The 19,931-nt window shown below is 40.2% G+C and overlaps 1 protein-coding gene across 13 annotated transcripts in view; it reads right to left on the bottom strand.

Moving 5' to 3' along the window:
• LPP (LIM domain containing preferred translocation partner in lipoma) overlaps positions 1-19,931 on the bottom strand; it is a 628,850-nt gene that overhangs the window by 340,336 nt on the left and 268,583 nt on the right. For 11 of the 13 annotated variants that reach the window (XM_037131738.2, XM_037131739.2, XM_037131740.2 and 8 more), the window contains one exon: positions 19,751-19,863. The exons of the other annotated variants lie outside the window; for them this stretch is intronic. In XM_037131738.2, coding sequence (XP_036987633.2) covers positions 19,751-19,863 — 113 coding nt within the window. The remainder of the gene's footprint in view (positions 1-19,750; positions 19,864-19,931) is intronic. 13 annotated transcript variants of the gene reach the window in all.

Genomic DNA, 19,931 nt, shown 5'->3' on the forward strand with positions numbered 1-19,931 from the left:
TACCTACCTACCATCAATATAAGAACTTTAAGATTAACCACAATAACATGAATAATTTCAAGGTAAAACAGACATTTTAAAGCAGCATAACCACCTGATGAAAAAAACAATTATACATTAAACTCCATTGTTTAAAAAATATAAAAACAGCCACTCTGGTTCAAGTACAAGCAAAGGAAGCCTAGGATTCTGCCGACTTGGTCTTCCCTATTGCCTCCGATTATGTCCCCTGGGCATTTCTATAAAAGAGAGTTCGAACATCACTGCTGCAGATTATTTAGACAGGGTACGGATGAAGAAATGGGATCCGAAAGAACACATTGTCAGTCAGTCTACACACACACTTTAGCAAACACCACACCAAGCTGAAAGACCATCCAATTGAAATGTCTATAAGGATATACATAAAATCATCTGTATCATAAAAACATTTCCAGGAATGCTTTGCATAATGCAATTAACACAAAATAATTCTAGCAGAAGTTTTAAAAAATAAAGAACAAAACAGTTTGGTTTCCCATTACAGAAACATTAATGGATGAGGGTAGAAAAATAGTAGTTTGAAGCTACAAATTAAATAGAGTGACTAAAATACTTTTGGTCCACCCTTTAAAATGCAGTATAAAATAGACCATACCAGATATTTTTGTATTGATTTTGTTTTAAAATCTCAAGGAAAACAGTTTTCTTATTTTGTGTCTTGATAAAACAGGACCAGTGAGCTGGGGGCATGATAAATTTGAGAAGTCACTTTCTCACATTCCTCAGCCACACAGTAGAAATAGCCAGAAGCAAATGCTTGAAAAGTTAGAAATTTGAGGTTAATTTGATATAGTAGCTCATCATCCTGAAACTGTTTTTGCTTTAATAACTTCATGACTTCTCGGAATGTCACCAAGACTAAAAAACAACGACAGTGTTCGGCTCCCTTGTCCAGCATTCCACATGAAGCAGCCAGTGCTATAAAGCAGGCATGCCCTCCCAGTGGAGAAGGGGTGAGGAATTTCTTCTTTAAATTATTTGTGTATTTATTTTTAGAGAGAAGAGACGGGAAGGAAAAAGAAAGGGAGAGAAACATCCACTGGTTGCCTTTCACACCCTCCGCCCCACCGCCCAGGGACCCGGCCCACCACCCAGCACATGCCCTGACCTGGAATCAAACCAGGTGAGTTTTTGGTTTGCAGGATGATGCCTAACTGAATGAGCCACACCAGGCAGGGCAGGGGTGAGAAATTTCTTTAACATTCGTGGTCCTGAACCTATGTGCTAAGCATTATGAGTCAGGACTTGCATATAATGTTTGGGAAAGTGTGAATAGATTATAGATGATTAGCATAGAGGAGGTAACTCGGGCTCAAGAAATATTAGAGCTGGAAAGAGAATTTAAGCAACTATTCCAACACTTTCATTTCAAGATAATACAAATATTCCCCCAAAGACGTCTAGGACAGTAATTCAGTAAAGGGACTGAAATAGGACTAAAACCTAAATAACCTACACTGTGAAACATCTTCTCCAAAGCAGTATGTCACGCACTATTTCAAATGTTCTTCTTAAGAACCTGTGAATAAGCAGAAAGTTTCTCTCCTCCTATCTTCCATGGGAGACAACACAAGCACTGTCCCAGAATTTCCAGTCTCACTTGTTAGGACCAGGCCAGGGCAATTTGGGAAGGAGTGGAGTCCATCCTCCAGCCAGTTCAGAAGTCTATGTGAACATAGAGGTGCAAACAAGTGATACGGAACTGTCAGAATGGCTGGAGACACTTAGATTTGTACACAGACATGGAGGAGATGGGAAGAATCCCATGACTGAACCAAAAGGAAACAAAGGACCAGAAAGCCTGAGTGATTTTCTAGTAGTCAAACAGCCAAGGCATGAGGCTGGGGCAGGAAGACATGGATCGGTGCTTCTTAATCACAGCCCTTCCACCAAAACTCACTCTCAAGTGAAAATAACAACAACAACAACAACAAAAGTATTTCAATTTTCTCCTAAAAAACTTACAAGTATGCTAATGTCAGCAGATGACTCTGAATATATAGAAAAGTTGACCCAGAAAAGTGATACTTATTACCTATACAGGGTAACCACAGGGCTGTCTTTAGTGAACAGGGGAGCGGATGTGCAGGTGAGGCGTGTAAGAAGCAGTACTCTAGGCACTCATCCCAGTTCTGCCCTAACTCAGTAGGTTGACCCTGGGCAAATCACTTTCTCTTTCCAAGCTTGTGTTTTCTCAACAGCAAAATGAGGGATTTAGATGTGATTTACATGTTTTCTTCTAGAATTAAAAGGCCTGTTCTTCCAACACATTCACATAAATGCAACCTACCTAAAGTTTTCAGGAGCTTAAAGGTTGTTTCTTTGATTATTTGTTAATGTGGATGGTGATTTTTTCCCACTTATAGCTGCTTACTGGAATCAAATTACTCTGTTTCTATTTAGTTTAAGTGTTACTTTGATAGCTGAAAATACAAAAAATATAAAGCAGATTCTAACAACAATACCCGATTTGAAATATCCATTTCAAACACAGTCACTGACAACTTTATAGAGGAAGTTGCATTCAGTTATATTGTTTTGAGAGTCATGAGCTGATTAATGGAAACAGAAAAAAAGACAGGTGAGAATAGCAAATCTTAGCAGGTAAGCAAATCTTAGTAGCAGGCAGAAAGGGAAAAGACAAAATGTATATCAGCCTTATCTCAAAGTATAAGAAAGGTTGAGATATGGAGAATCAATCTATGATGGCAAGAAATCACATTTTCTAACAATAAAATATGTATCAGCTCCCCAATAATCATCCTAAATCTGTCCATCATCTTCTCTTGGTGAAGATTCTGGTTCCAAGAGAGCACTGGGCAATACCCTATGAGCCAGTTACCCCGTCCACTGGACACAGCCTGGACACGGGTACCTCTGGGAACCTGGGGCAAGAAAAGCATAGCTTTCTCTGCACTGCTCTCAGCAACAGAGAAGGGCCTAAGTTCAGAAAAGCGCTTTCTTAAATATGGCCTCATTGGATTCTCTCGGCAGTCCTAGAGATTAATAGGTATTATTATTTATATTTTACAAAAGACGATAGCCAAGGATCAAAGAAAAAGAGGTTTTCCAAGTCACTCACAAAATATACAGAAGGATTGGGATTTGGGTCTCAAATGTTTTGCTGCAACACTCTAGCTCTGACACTGTCTAGGACACAAAACTGGGAATGCAAAGAGGGAGAGGTTTTGCCTTCAAGCATCAGATGAGAGTATACAGGCCAATTAGGTGAACATGAATTAGGCCATGGATGTTAACTAGTTAAAAGTCAAGTTCTAATTTTCTCTTTGCCTTCTATCACTCCATTTAGCAGTTTTCATTCACTTTCCATAAATATTTATCAAATATTCAGGGTACATTGATATAAAAGATAGGAATTATAGGAAGGGAAGGAGGGAGGGAGGGAGGAAGGAAAGAAGGAAGGAAGAGAGGAAGGGAGGAAAGGAAGGAAGTAGGAGGGAGGAAGAAAAATCAGTGGTTTTCTGCCCTGCAAGTTCTTATACTTGCATTACAGAGGCTAGTTTCCCCACAAATAACCATAGTATAGGGCTGAAGAAGGCAGGTTAATATCCAAGTATATGAAACACAAGATGCTAGAGTAAACATACACACAAATGAGAGACAGAGAGATGGAAGAAGGAGGAGGACGAGGGGAAAAGAGAGGAGGGGGAAGAAGAAAAGAGGAGCTAAATAGAAAAATCAGAGAACTGCATGAATTCAGTGAGAATTGAGAAAATCTTACTTAGAGAAAAAATTTAAGTATTTAGCACTTGAGCATAAAGATATAGGAGGAACACTGCAACAGGCACTAACTCTTGGAAAATGACACATGTTCCTTTAGGTAAAGATAAAGGAAGACGAGACTTGAAGGATCAACTGTGCTCCGATTATGCAGGTGGACACACCCTAGGCACAGGAGGAATCCGGCTAGTACCCGGGGTACAGATATCTAACGGATTAACATGGCCCCTATGACAAAGGAGAGAGTGGGCAGGGGTAACTGTATCTTAGGACTCAGTGTTGAATGTGGGAAAAAACACATGGTATGAATCGCATATATTTCAGGCAGTGCACAGAAAATTTACATTAATAACACTCCCAACAGGAATTCCTATTTTTATGAAAAATGTTGCCATTGATAAAAAGTAAATAAGGACTGTATCAGAAAGCTACTGACCTCACCTTAATTAGGAATGAATGTGAATCCGCAAGACAACAAACTTTTCTGCCTTCAATCTAGGGAATACAAATTAAAAGACAGCTTTGAAAGGACTGTTCTTTCCACAGGTAAAGGCTGAGAAAACTTTGAAGGAGGCAAGAAATAATGCTGTCTCAAGTCTTGTTATTCTTACCTCACTTTAAAAAGCCTTTCTCAATTCCAGAATTCTATTCATGCCTCAATTCAGGCTTTCCTGAGAAATGTTTTTCTTTTCATAGAATATTCAGAGTCAAGTGATAAATCAAATGACTACTATTTACTTGCCATAGTTTAGTACCTACTCTCCATTAAAGAGTCAAGACAAATAACGGAAGAATAAAAGACTGAATTGGTCCTTTCTACCTTTCCTTCCTTCCTCTCCCCTATTCCAATGAGAACTTTTTCTTTATGATGAATTCCACTTAAAACAGTTCTAGTGGCTCTGTCCCCATCTGTGGTTCATACTTGAAGGAGAATCTGGGTCCCTACATGAATTTAAATGGAAAGCATTTAACACAGTGATATGTTTGACCGAGTCATACCCCCTCTCAGTTTTAGCACCCTTGCATGACATAGGGGAGTGAAAATACAAACCCACAGGGGCACTTCAAAAGCCAGGGGGCATGGGGTCCTTGGAATCACATGTCCAGTAGAATAATATGACTCCTATAAATGTACAGGAAATGAGGGCAGTATAGGATCACACAAGGTGAGTTCCAGGAGACCAGAGGCTATTAAACAAAACTCCTGGTCAGAGTGAGGCTAAGTTTTGGTGGCTACACACAGATTGTACAAGAAGAGGGTGGGTTTTCAAAAGGAAGCTGAGCCTCCTCTGAGGACAGAAGGATTTCAGATGCCCGTTCAAAGGGAAAATTCTTAGGACTACTCCCAGATTTACCAAATCTGAACCTTTTGGAGCAGAGCCTAATAACAGGTATTTAACAAGCCCTTCATCCACCTCCCAGTTCTTTTCTACACTCATCTTAAAATCTGCTGGCCTAGAATTTGGTTGCTTCATATGTAACGCAAGTGTTAACAATAACTGGAACAATTTAATTAAAAATCCCCAAACTCTGAAAATATTTGAAGATAATTCTTTAGTAATGTATTCTAACCCAATTCCTGGGGACAGGGAAAATACTTTTCTCTTGTCGACAGTTCTGTGTTCTCACCCACAGTGCCAACAGGGAAAACACAATCTACTTCACTTCTGGTTTGTAGAAATGGCAATGTTTACCACCCTGAAAGAGTGCTGTAAGTTTCCATTTAATGGTGTTTATAAATTCTTCTGAGTGTTCTAAAAAATCAACTATGAGTTGGCATTATGCATAGCACCCTGTTGGAGCTTAATACATATTCAATTAAAAAACAATGACAACAATACAGCAATATCCACAAATTAGCATTAATTATAGCAATGTATTATTCTCATCCTACTGCCACAATTTTACTAGGCAGAAATGTTTATGTCTGAATACTGTATAGTCCTGCCCAAAAAACAGAGGTGATCTGTGCCCAGTGGTATCAACATCTCCTCTAGTAAAATTTCACATCACTCTTTCCGCAGAGTTCTAATTTTTTAGAGGATCTTCCTATTTGGCAAATGCTAAGAGAGAAAGAAAATAGCTCTCCCCTAAATAAAGTCAGGATCCACTGTAGAAAACAGTATGGAATTTCCTTAAGAAACTAAAAATGGACCTGCCTTTTGACCCAGCAATTCCACTGCTGGGGTTACATCATAAGAACCCTGAATCACCAAGCCAAAAGAACCTGTGCACCCCAAGATTCAAAGCCACACAATTTACAATAGCCAAGTGCTGGAAGCAACCTAAGTGCCCATCAATAAATGAATGGATAAAAAAAAAAAAGCTGTGGTATATTTACACAGTGGAATACTACACAGCAGAAAGAAGGAACTCCTACCCTTCACAACAGCATGGATGGATCTGGAGAATACTGTGCTAAGTGAAATAAGTCAGGCGGTAAAAGACAAATACCACAGGATCTCACCTGTAAGTGGAACCTAATCAACAAAACAAACAAGCAAGTAAAATATAACCAGAGACACTGAAATAAAGAACAAACTGGCAGTAACCAGAGGAGAGTAGGAGGGAATAATAGGGGGAAATGGGAAGGGTCATCAAGGGACATGTATAAAGGACACATGGACAAAGTCAGAAGGGGATAGGATAAAGGACAGGAGGTAGGGGTGGGTGGGGCGGGGGGCAGTTTTGGGGGGAAATAGAGACAACTGTACCTGAATAATAATACAAATAGAGAAAGTCAGAATCCTGCACAGCATCCCAAACTCCTCAATTTCCAATAGACGTCCCCCATTCCAAACTGCTCTGGACTTTAGTTCCCCTTCACCACAGCCAAGGCCATGGCCATCGCCCTGGTTCAGGCCCTCATCTGCTGCACTAGACCCCTGCAGTCAGCCCCGAGCCATTCTATCACTGCCGTTTCTGGACAGTCCAGTCCTGCTATGTTACAGAAATCCATCTAAATAGAGATCAGGAAATTTTATTCTCTTTTATTTATTCTCTTTTATTGTCCCTTCATGATAACTAATATAACCTTAGATTGAGAAAATCCCAAAACTGTCACCAAAACTACCAAAGAGAAAGTAATTCCTTTATTTGACTTGGGGGAATGGTTATAAGACACAGAAATACTTTTACCAAAAACAGCAGAGAGACACCCTCGGGCAGAAGAAACAGTTTAAGCAAAGGACTGTAATACTATGTGTCTATCTATGTAGTTCAGGTTCACTTTTCTCCAGGGGCCAAGAATAGAACAGCTGGCCAAGCCATCTACTGATCAAGGAGCATCCCCCTCCTCACCCCCGCCCCGCCTTCTCTGCCCTGACTCTTGCAGCCACTAGAACACATCTTGCTGTGTTGGGTTTTGCTGACTCGGCATGAGCCTTTGACATGCATAGTTGAGGTTGAGGAATCTGTGCCTAGTGGGTTTGAGGTTTCATCAAGAGAAAAAGAAGGAACTTGTGTGATTTCACTGAGTAACTATTTTCACTACAAAAAAATTCCCATATTTATTTTTCCCTTTTTCGAAATGGCACTAAGGAAACACATGCCAGACTGCCATGAACAGAGCTGTACTTTCCAAACAGTAGCAAGGACTAAATATAGAAAAGCTTGAGTTGCTCACGACATATACTTCCTTTCCCATTTCCTTTCCCCGCAGCCCTAAGCCAGTGCACAGAGTGAGACATGTTAAACCCTTCCACGTCACAATGGCATCAGAGGGCTGGCAAGCCCATGCATAATACATATTCCATAGATTTTTCAGAGAACTCCTATTGCCAAGATGAAGACTCAATCAATAAATCAATCCAAAAATATCAGCCCAATATCCCTCAATGACATAAAGACTATAGGTGATAAAGAAACATAACCGATGGCCCAGCTTTCAGGCAGTTTCTAGAAGAGGAAGAACAAAAAGATAATAAAATGAGTTGAGACTTATGAATCCTAAAACCTCCAGTTGGGGTTGGGGCCAGCTCTCCTACTGACTGTGCCCCCCTTGGGTAGTTCCCTTAAGAAATCTGCCTCTGCCCCCACCATGTCCTCATCACAAGGAAGATGGCCTGGATTAAGGCCTTTTCAGATGTGAACCACCATGATTTGTGATGTTTAATGGTTTCTACAGGCCTCCCCGTGTCACGTTATGATTCTGGCTTTATGATATATAGTTTGGAGGCAATGTTAATGTATATGATATAATTATATCAGTCCACAAAAAGACATCTATTAGGTGGCAGGAAAATGAAACATCATTAATGGATTTATCCATTAACTGATTCATGGTATCTTTACTATGAAGCAAATACTACTAGATACTCCAAACTCTTCTAACTTAATTAATCCTCAAAATAACTTCCTAAACTATTCCAAATGTTGCACGTGAAGACGAGCAATGCAACTGGTAAGCAACAGAGCAGGCTGCCTGGCACTGACCCCTGGCCTCCCATCACGGCACCACACTGCCTGGTCAACAGAATGGGGAGGCAGAGAAGGAAGAGCTGGGACGAACTGGATGAACCGGTGGTATCAGAAGCTGTGAGGAAGTGAAATCTCCCTTTTAAAAATGGGAAGATTTCTGATCAGTGGAGAGATAAGGACACCCAGGCAGCAAAAAAGACACAAGAAAAATCAACTCAGCACAGGAAACAAACAGTGAGAACATCAGCCTCACAAGAGCAAAGACTACAGAGAGCACAGTGGGAGACAAGGTATACTTTACAGGGCGCCACAGGCCATGAAGTATCGTGAAAATCAGCCAGGTAAGGAACCGTAATGAGGTGAGCAATAAAAACCCATAGGAAGAAAGTAACATTTTTTTGAAGACCAATGGCTTAGAAATACGCAACTGGAATGGGGCTGGGGAGACGGAATCAAAGCAGTGAGTTTATTGTGGTATGGAGAAGAAATGAGCTAGGACAATGAATGGGAAAACGAGACTACAGCAAATCTGAGAGCCATTTTTGCATTCAAAAAGAGTCAGATCTTGCTGACAGACATACTAAAATTATAAGACCGATGACCCCAGAATTGAGAGTCTGGGAGACTAGAAAATACAGTGGTACCTCTAACAGAATGAAAGCCTTGGGAGAATGTGATGAGTAGAATTTGGAACAAGTTAAATGTGAAGAAACATGTTTTTCCCTGTGGAAAGATCCTATGGATAAATGCAACATAAATTGCCAAAGGAAAATATAGGGCCAAAAGTCATAACTAGGTCACGTCATTAAATAAAGAGATCAAAGTTGAGAAGATAGAAGGTCAAGAAGAAGAACACTGAGTGGACACCTAAAGTTAGGGCTACAAAAAGAAGAGTGGGGGTCTGGTAAAGAAGAGAGAGAAGACATAGCTGCAGATATAGCCCAGCAACCAAGGAAGTTCCATTCAGTGAAAACAGAAGGAGGAAGGGAGCAGAGAGGAGTGTTACCTTCCTGAAAGACACAGAGGAACGTGTTGAAAAATAACAGTCCTTAGGGAATCAGAGGAGGTGGTAAACTGGTGCAAGGGCCATTTCAGCAGAGTTGAAATGAGTACATTCATGTTGGATGTGGCTTAAACCCCAGTTTACAGAGAGAAAGGTGGTGGGGTGGAGGGCTTTCCTCACTTCATGAATCTGTAACTGTGAAAATTCTTCTTTGTCATTGCCATGGCCCACTACTGGTTTTTATTCCCACAGGGTCAGAAGAGAATGTCAATGAGCTAAAAGGAAATGAAAACAATCCACAATCATTTTAGGCACATTTCAACTTAGAAAATGGCCTGGTGTAAAATGACGATAAAAGGGCCTGACCAGGTTGCTGAGTTGGTTAGAGCGTTATCCCAATACACCAAGGTTTCAGGTTTGATCCCTGGTCAGGGCACATACAAGAATCAACCAATGAATGCACAAATAAATGGAACAATAAATGAAACTCTCTCTCTCTCTCTCTCTCTCTCTCCCCACCACCACCCTCTCTGCTTCCTCTCCCCTCATAAGCAACTGAAAATAATAATAGAAATGATGAAGTCTCCTGAATGTGCATGGTAGTTTGCCATTTTTTAATCAATTGTCTGATCACCTCTTCATGGAATACCTAAGTCTGAACCTATGAGGTACTCTATGAAGTTCTGAGACAGGTCTTCAGAAATCAAGACCCTCACTCAGCAGTGCACACACTATGGAATGTATGGATTGAAGCAATACATCCCTGATCAGAGAATAGCTTGTCATTCTCCTTCTAATACATACAATACCAGCAAATATACCATTTGATGATCATAAAAGTATTCATTGCTCTATGAATGGGGGTGAGATAATTTTAATAGAAAGAAGTAAAGCTCAGTGATGTTGAAATAATATTACACAAAGTATTGGTAAGGTAAATCCTTTACTTACTGATTTAGAAAGTGATAGCAAACGGGTTATTTTCATTTGAAAAAAAACAGAAGAAAAGAATTGGGATTATCATACTAGCTCTACAACTAAAGTAACTGAGATTTGGTTCATAGGGATGATCTGAGTGAGATCACATATCATTTGAATGTGTCATCTACAGGTCAGACAGACGGTGGTTGGAAGACAGGCACAGACTAACTGAAGCAATAAAGGGAATGAGAGGAGTGATGGGGAAAGAAGGGAATTTCTGAGCTCTTGCCATGTCGGTGTCTTTCTTTCTCATTTTTAGGGGGTTGTGGGGGCTCATAAACTAAATCCTTTACCTTCAAAAAGGAGGATTTCTCTTTCCTGTGTCACACAGTCCCTCATTTTAAAAAACTGCATAGAAACATTTTTCCACCACCTACCACCTATTTTACACTTTTCTACAATAATAAAAACTGACGCCTTTACTAAAGATTATTGATAAAATGCATATAAAAACAAACTAAAATTATAGAAAAACTTCACTTTAAAGGTCAATAAATAACTTTCTTATATTTTCAAGCCAAAGCATATCCATCCATTCCATAACAGTATAAACAATTCAAAACAAAAAGCGGAAGATAATATTGCAATAGAGGATTCTACAACATAACCCATAGTGTCCACGCAATAATAAAAAAAATTGGAGACAAAAGAGACAGTTGGTAGTTTGTATTCTTCACTGAAACCGAATACAAAGGCAGAGTAACGATAAAGCTGTGGTGGCAAAAGAAAAAGGACTGGACTGGCTCAACTGAGCCAAATGCAGGGCTCTTCCCCTGCCAAGGATGCTTAATACCATGGAAACCTAGGATATTACTCACCATCTCTGAGCCTTAGTCCCTTCACTAGGACAAGTTGAAGAATTATCACCATACTTCTCTTTCCATAAATTCTTTAAAAGCTCCTTGAGATAAAGCATATGAAAGTCTTTTATTCAAAACAATGTCAATTCTGGAATTTATGGAATTACAGGGTAAGAGTTTTAGACAGGTCAAATTCATAAAAGTTAATGTTACAATAATAATACCTTAACATTTTAAAGATAGGTATACATACCACATGTAAGAATACTATATTTTTTTTAACTGTTAGAGGTGCAAAAGTACTTGACTTTTGAATGGATCAAGTAAATTCAGCTTTGCACAGAAAATTTCCCTAAAACGTTGGAGGTTCAAAAATAAAATATGAGTGAAATCTTTAGCTTTTGGTCTTAGCATCCTCTACTCCCTCTCTCACCCACCTCTTGAAGATCAAGTTTTTCTGTGTGTTGAGTGGATGACATAAATTACAAAGGAACTCCAGGTTCATGAGCCCAAAGGAGCTTCCACACCATGGGGATTGGCAAAGAATATACTAGAGAATGAGATGGAAGATTAGCTTCTTTCCACTAAAGAATCACAAAGAAATATCTCAATGACCCTTGGCCATTAACTACGAACAATATTGTTGACGACTTTGGCTACTTTTTGAAAATTTAAAGTCATCTGCTTTCTCTCATTTCTAAGGGGATTGATACTAAGCCAAGAGGCTTAAAAATCCCCAAAATGCATTTTGGTTTTATTTTGGTCCATTTAAAAGTAAACTGCTGCTTCCCTGACATTTGCTGTAAGATCTAAATAAGTTGCCTTAGCTCTTTGAGCCTTAACTTTTTTATTTGTTAAATCACATTTATGCTTTTCTTATTGGTGAAAGTCAAATATAAAGTATTTTTTTAATTTATCGATTACTATAAAATTATAAAGAGGTAATATTTTATTACCAAGGCATTGAATTTTGAGGCCATAGGAGATCTAAAAGATTATTTAATTCAATAATTTATTTTGTAGAGAAAGTTAGTGGAAGTATTTCTTTAGCAAAAAGACTTAAAGTCCCCGAGTGTTTAAGAGCAAAGAATGGGATCACTGGTGTACTACGGGAAGGAGTGGTACAAACCAAATGACAGCAATATCTGCACAGACCTCAGCAAAGAGACAAGTTACTTCAGAATAACCCAGCAATAATAGCATCAACAGTACATACTTACTAAGCCTTTGAAAATGTCAGGGACATACACTAATCTTACGTGAATTATCTCTTTGAAACCTTCACCAACTCAGAAAGAATCAACTGCAGTGTCACTTAATTTTGAGCAAAGGTAATTTTCTGAAATATATAATATTACTAACTATTCCCTATTAACAAATTTAAATACTAAAGCAAAGCTAACCTTATGGTTATATCTATATACAGGAAAACTGACCGCAACCAGTTTTCCCATGAGATTTTGATTGTCCAGGGATTAACCAGTTTTTCACTGTAGAGAGCAGGGCAGTGTCCTAGATTAGGCAGCAGCATCAATGGTGACTGAGTTGATAAGGGTGAGTGTGTGTGTGCACATTCCACTACCAATCCCAGAGAAAAGATTCACCTCTTTATTTTTTTTTTAAATAAGGAAGAGCAACTATGGCATTCCATGAAAAAGTTTCAAGTTGCTCAATGAAACACTGGAATAGTCCCTGTCAGCTCTAGGCCTGCTACTTTCAAAGAAGTTTTTACAAGTCTGGACACCAAAAATACCTCTCTCTACTCAACTGAGTACCCAATCAGACAATGATTCAGATTGAAAGACAAACAGGAAAGCTTTGGCGTTTGCTTCTAGAAAGTCACATTGACCAGAACCAGCTACATGCCTAAGAGCCCACCAGCCCTGCTAAACATGCTCTGACAACCCACATAAGGGAGCCAAGCCGTAAAAGGAGGAGATGATGGCAAACAAGCTACTGCTGCTACTGCTGTTGCCAGGGTCACAAACAACCCCACAAAGCAACTAGGGCTCGTTAACCTAATGCCCAAGGGAACACGGCGAAGGGCCAGGAAGAAACAAGCATCTCAGTCACTCCTTTGGTATGTTTCCATGTGCTGAGATATTCTTATGTCCTCACTGAACAGAAAGAAAGGCAAGCATTTCAGAGCGGAATCAAGCTTCCACTGATCACTTTGGTTTTGCTCTAAAAAATCGCACACTACCTCTGTTCTTAGCCTTTAGAGCCTGGACACGGTTCTTTTTCACCCAGCCTCCTCCTTCCTCAGCCCACTACCAGATACAGAAGGGATCTGTAGACACACCTCTATAACTGGGTGTGTCTACATCATATAAGCAAGTCCCAGTGCCTCTTTTTGTGAGTTAATGAATGAACCTGACCACAGCTGTGAGCCTAAGTTTTCTATGCCTAAAAGTAAAATTCTCTCACTCAGTACCTACTAGACTGAGATTACATGTCACACGACATGGATTCCAGTGCCTCCTAATAAAGCTTCAATCAATTTTTAAGTTATCATTGATAAATGAAATACATTAAAGGGCTTGATACAGGGTGCAGCCAGGGGGGGCCCCAAAAAAACAGATTTGGAATGGTGTCCAGAATTCAAAGTGTATAGGAATATTGGAGAGACATATTAAGATGTCCTCACCCCCCCCCCAGGGGGAAGGGATGAATGGAGCCAGGCCATTGAGAGCTATTTTGCATAGCAATAGTTTTGCAGCTAACCTCTGGAGAAATGGTTATTTAACATATCTATAACCTTTAACTGGTTTCATAGATATGTTAAATAGCAGTGGCCAAGTTTGGAGAAGGGAGAAGAGAGAAGGGAGTAGCAGGGACTCAAGATGTAACTAGGGGCTGCTCTCCTGAGTGAGAAGGGAGTAGTGGGGCCAGAGAGAAGGAGTAGCAAGGACTGAGGATGGAACTAGGGGGACTCAAGATGGGATCTAGGGGCTGCTCTCCTGAGTGAGAAGGGTTTGGACTCAGGATGGAACTAGGAGCTGCGCTCCTGAGTGAGAAGGGTTTGGACTCAGGAGGGTAACGAGGGACTCCTGAGTGAGAAGGCCTGTGTGAGAGCTTGGAAAGGACTGGCTCCGAGACATGAAGGGCCCCCTTTGGCCGTAGGGCCTGAAAAGCAGCAGAGACTTTGACGTGTGGACTCCTGCAGCTTTGTTAGAAGAAGCCCACGCGGCTTTGGGGTGCCCTCCTTTGGCCGCGGAGCTTGAAAAGCAAGAGAGACTCTGACTGGAACTGGGTACAAAGGACTCTTGCCAGTGGACCATGAGAGGGTACCACAGTACTTTGGATTAACTCGAGATCCTGCCTGCACGGTGACACAGCTGACGGTGCCAGCGGCCTGCAACACAGACGTGTGCTCTTTTCCTGATTTACGGTACCCGGAGTTGGGACAGTGGGAGAAGGTAGCGCTGTGGGTGTAGGTGTATACCCTAAAGGACTTTGATATTTTATTGGAGGCATTAGGCCTGAACAGCATTAAATAAACATTTTGTTTCCTTTTCACAAATCTCTGGCATTAAGAGATGTCTTTCCAATTGGCGGCGGACAGAAGGGCCCAGTAGATTTTAGTATTTTGTTTTCAGGAGGGGCCCCTGTTGTATAGCAGTTTTGGGCATCCCTAGGTGGGCCAAATATTGTATTGCCCCTCCCTCGGACCACCTCCTCTTGTTCGGTAACAGGCTCAGTGAATGAATGACTGTAACCCACCATTCATCCTATACATATATGACCTTTAAAATGTTTTTATAAGAATAGAAATCAGTTGGCCTACAGATTTTGGAGACTGACTTTAAACAAGGCCATAAATGATTTCAGAATTTTCTTTTCTCTCTTTCTCTTTCAACAAACTCTGGGCATTCCCCAAGTTCAGTGCACAGGGCACATTACACTGTTCTCACTTTCTGCTGAGAAGAGTCACCTCTTTCAGTAGCTTTATCGATCAACTCCTGAGGGCAGACATGATACCTCACTCCTGGACTGATGGATCCTGTGAATGTGCATCACTTTCTAAAAGGACAGGAAGAAAATCTGTGCAAGAAAATTATAAAGGGACAAGTTTTAGTTGAAAAAAATAACATTAACATTTGGAGTAAGGAACAATGGACAAAACAGTGTGTTTTCTGAGATGGAGAGATTGGAGTCAGAGTAGCAAATGTGGCCATCCTGACCAAATGAAGAGAAAAGGAGACATGAAAACTGAAAGTGTAAAACCGCTGGATAGGAGGCAAGTAAAAGCGAGCGACAGGACTGAGTCACAATGAGAGAGGTAAAATTAAAAGTTGTCAACTGGAGGTCATGGGAAAAAAACTCAAGCAAAGATATAAAAAGAGGAAGTTAAATACAGAGCACCTGAACTCAGAGCCATCAGGTATCAGCAAGTAAGTCCCTGAGGAGCTCCAGGAAGTCAACCAGACAATCAGAGCTGTCTGCATGGGGTTTCCCACAGGCACGACCAGTTTTGTCTTATGGTGCGTTAAAAGCACCACTCGGCAGCCAGCACAGACCTGGGGATGTCCTCCTTATAGTTACAGTAGTGACGAAGACCTGCAATAAATTGTCCGTGATTCCAGAATAAAGGGCAAATTCCAGGGCCAGAAATGCAGGTGTGCCACACTTCCATGGTGCTCCTCTTCCTCTGTGTTCTCATTACCACTTCGCTGCTGAAAAATCCATGCACCCATCTGAAAATTAAGGTCCTACCCAGTCATCAAAGTTCAGTTCAAATGAAACTGTTTCTAAAAATCTTTGCTGCCTCTCTCTGGTCAGTTTTTATGTCACTGACCCTCCACCACCATATAGGACTTAGAGTGTGCTTCTGATTAAAGCATGATAACTAGGCATAATTTACCATGAAACACCTTAATTTAGGAAAACACACACACACCCATATGTTTCAGACTATAAGAAGCACTCCCCCCCCAAATTTGGGAGGAAAATGGGGGGTACGTCTTATAGTCTGAATGTAGCTTACCTGGCTCACTGGTGGGGGTGGCCTATGTTATTTATGTTATTAAATATTTTACCACATTTTTGGCTTCCTATTTTCCTCCTCTAAAACCTAGGTGCGTCTTATGGTCCAGTGCATCTCGTAGTCCTAAAAATACTACATACTTTGATGAAGCTTCCAAACTTGATTCAGAGCTGGCAGCTGATCCACCTCATCCTTCAACATTGGCTTACCTATAGTAGTCACCCATAAATAGTTTACAAAATTGAAAAAAAATTGGAAGTTCAAACAACAGAAAGGGGACTTAAGTTATAACCTCTTATTTCCTTGCAAATCTGAAAGTTTATAATGCATTCTCCCCCTTTGAACCTATGCTAAACAGTGCTAAACAGGTGCCTGCTTCTGCTAAAATAGAAAGAAATTACCAACTGTGGAATCAGCTCAGAAAGCTAACAGTCCCAAGACCGAGACTCAGGGCACTACATCCACAATGCCAAGTTCTAAGACTATAATCCCCAGCATGCATGGCTAAGTTAGAGAAGGTATTCCATTTACAGCAAATGTATGAAGAACCAGTGAATGAAAGAAGTGACTGCTAAATGGCCACTCCAAACCTCACAGTTACTGAGTTCAAACCGATCCTGATAGAAGAGAAAATATCTCATTTTCTTTCCAGGAGTCATCTTTTCCTATAAAAATAAGAATTCTCAAAATAAGAATTCTTGACACTAAATTATTTATTTGCTTTTTGCAAAGGTAAAGTCTACAGTAAACATCAAAGGTTCAGTAAGTCAAGCAAAAACTGTAGCACCACCTGGGTGTTCCAAACAAGAGCACGAAACCCCTTCTTCACCTGAACCTCAGAGCCTTAAAATCATGTGCCCAAGCTGTCTGGTACAGTGAGATAAAGGGAAAATCTAGGCATCAAGAATTCTCAAATTTATTAAGAGTTCAATCAGAAACTACACAATCTACCCTTCCTGGGTCTCCATTTCCCCATTTGTAAAGAGAGAGAGTGAAGTCATTTAGCAAGTGCTCAAGAAGGCCTCAAGCAAATGCTTGGCGCAGGGCTGGACTATATTATCTCTTAGGTCCCTTCTAGCACTGGAAATCTTATTATTCTTATAGTCAACACTTAGTAGACATTCTTTTGGCTTAAACCTGAAAATTTGGCAGGAAACATAAACAGACTTCAACATAAAAACACACATCCACCAGCTATAATTTGGACTTGGCAACATGAGCCTTCACCATGGTTGAGAGGAAAAATTATAAAAATTTCTCCAGTGAGCAGATTACCTTGAGATACATCATAGCTCCCATCCAAAAGGTGATGCGGATACAGCCAGAGCAGGGCCAAGCCATCGTATCACATCGCGTCACCCCCACACCAGGGAGGGGCCTGCCGTTCTCTTTTGAACTCGCCTACAGCCTTCCGTATAATCAAGAATGCCAGGCCTCTCCCTCCCAGATTTGTCCTTTTCCACTTGGCAAACTCTATTTTATTTTTTATCCTTCTTCCTTCTGTTTTGCAGAGAACATAAGCCAACATGGCAACAGGCTTTTTGTTTATTTCCTTCTTTTTCAAAAACAAAGTCGTGGTTTCAGAACAGTTACCGAGACAGGGCCCGTACAGAATAAGACTTTTCGTAATTTTAGAAAAGCCCCATGTCTGAATTTCCCTAAATGAAACACTTTGGCAAAGTCTTATTATTATTCTTGCTGATGTTATTTTTTATCCAGTAATAATTATAACATCAAAAAATCTACACAGCCATTATAGTTTAACAGTCTTAAATCCATCTGTATTTCATTTAATTATTAGATGTTGGTATAGTTACTTTATTTTTAATTATGAAGAAACTGGGACTTATTCTGACTGGCTCAAAATAATAAAACTAGAATAAGCTGCTGAACTATTCAAACACAAGTCTGTTGTCACAAAGTCAAAGAAACTTTTTAGAAATAAAGATTTTAAACACAACAAAATAGTTTCCATAAGGATCCAAGAGAAAAGATTGACTAAGTGAAGCTTTTAACTGAATAAACTAAATATGCAAAGAACCAACACTATGAAAGAGCAAAAGTATACAAAAGGCAAACTTGAAAGGTTTTCTTTTTCTTTGAATAAAAAATGACTAAAAATAAGAAAAATTGATCATAACTGTTTTTATTAACAAGGGATCTCTCTAGTGCATAAAATAAATACAAACTTTGTAAGACTCCTGTCCATTACTGGCATCTGATCTGTTTTGCTAGCCTACACAAGACAAAACGGAGGGAGTCTGTGACATCTGTGAGAAGACAGAAAATGTGTAAGCACCTTTATAAGACCTAGCCTCCAAACTGAATTGGAACTTACTGGTTATAATTGGAACTTAATAATTTCACCTGATCAATTAAAAAACAAGCTTCATCTATTTCCTAAGATCTGCCATATAAAAATATACTCCCAAGAAATGCACGTGGCCCTTTCTCCTCTCTCCGGCCCCCAGTCTTTGTGTAGGGGTCAGCTTATCAGGGAGGTCTTCTTGACCATGTGTGTGCTCAAGGGGTACCCCATGTGGGCTATACCCCTTCCTCTTTCCTCAGCCTCTGGCCCTGATCCCATGCTACTGTACTTTTTACATTGTATACATTTTATTTACCTCTACTGGTTCTACTAAAATAAAGCGTCATGACAGCAGAACCCTGTGTGTCCTTTTGCTGTCGAATCCATGGTGTTCTAAAGGTGCTCACACAGGAGCACAGAGTATCTGTTAAATGAATGAATCACTTCTTCCTCTGCTTCCCCAAAACCCAAAATGTAGGGGAAAGAAAGACAAACAATAAATGGAACTATTTAAGGGGTTATTTCCTAAGGTGTTTCCTCTTTAAAACTTAGTATGGGTAAATTTAAACATACAAAGGGAAACCAAAGGATAGAATAAACTCTCAGCCCCCAATACTTAGCAACTCATAACTAATCTTTTTCACCTGTATTCTCACTAGTGCCCCACTCTTACTGTTTTGAAACAAATACTAAACATCATTTCCCTTCTCAAATATTTCTAATATTTTTCTAAAAGATAAGAACTGCATTTTTTCTTCATGCTACCTAGAGTAACATAATGACCTTTAAGAAATAACAGTAATTGATTTTGTTATTTAGGTTTCCTGTCTGACATGAATATCATTTGGCTGCCTACATGGTGGCTGGTGGTCACAGAGCCCCTCCACGGTCACAGGCTGAGAATCACTTCTCATGGTGCTTCTGACTCCAGCCCAGTGCTTTGCCATCACCCCTCTCTGGAGCACGACACTTGTATATAATCAGCACAGACTGTAATGTGCATCCCTAACCTCACTCAGAAGAGAAACTCCGAAAGATGTTTCCTGCTGTTTTGGCTAGAAAGATGCTGCTGACCAGTTAGGACCCACTGTGACCAAACAGAGACTTAAAATATCAACCACTCTCATGTAGAATGCCATGTCTGTGGAAAGAGAAAAAATTAAGAAAAGTATGGCTGTGTGCTCCAGGATAACAAGAACATGTGAACTTCTCAAATGGCATTTCTAAAAAATGGCTTTCAGTTTGAAACAAAACTAGCAGAGGAAAGGATTCTGAGGCTTTGGAGTACAAGCTGGCAGAACTCTGAAAAGCTTTGAGTTGGGCATTTTGCCTTAAGGTGACTTAGCATTCTGTGAGTTGTAAAGCTCTCTGTAGGCTCTGGATAAATGTTTATCCACCACAGAAAGTATCATTGATGTCATGAGCTTCCTAGCAGGGCTTACAAATATGACTTCAACCACAGATCTTACCTGTGCCCTGAAAGCACCTTCGTCAAGTGGTGGTGGAGGAGGGAAGTTTCCAGAGCCAGACGGAAGAGCACCGGGATCATCCAGGGGTGGGGGTGGGGGTGGAAGAAAGTCACCTATGCAAAGGACACATACACATCTAATTACTACGGATGCAAATGTATAAGTACTCTTCAAAACACAT

The sequence above is a fragment of the Artibeus jamaicensis genome, unplaced genomic scaffold (assembly GCF_021234435.1).
Source record: "Artibeus jamaicensis isolate MK-2021 breed Jamaican fruit bat unplaced genomic scaffold, CSHL_Jam_final scaffold_474, whole genome shotgun sequence".
Classification (NCBI taxonomy): Eukaryota; Metazoa; Chordata; class Mammalia; order Chiroptera; family Phyllostomidae; genus Artibeus; species Artibeus jamaicensis.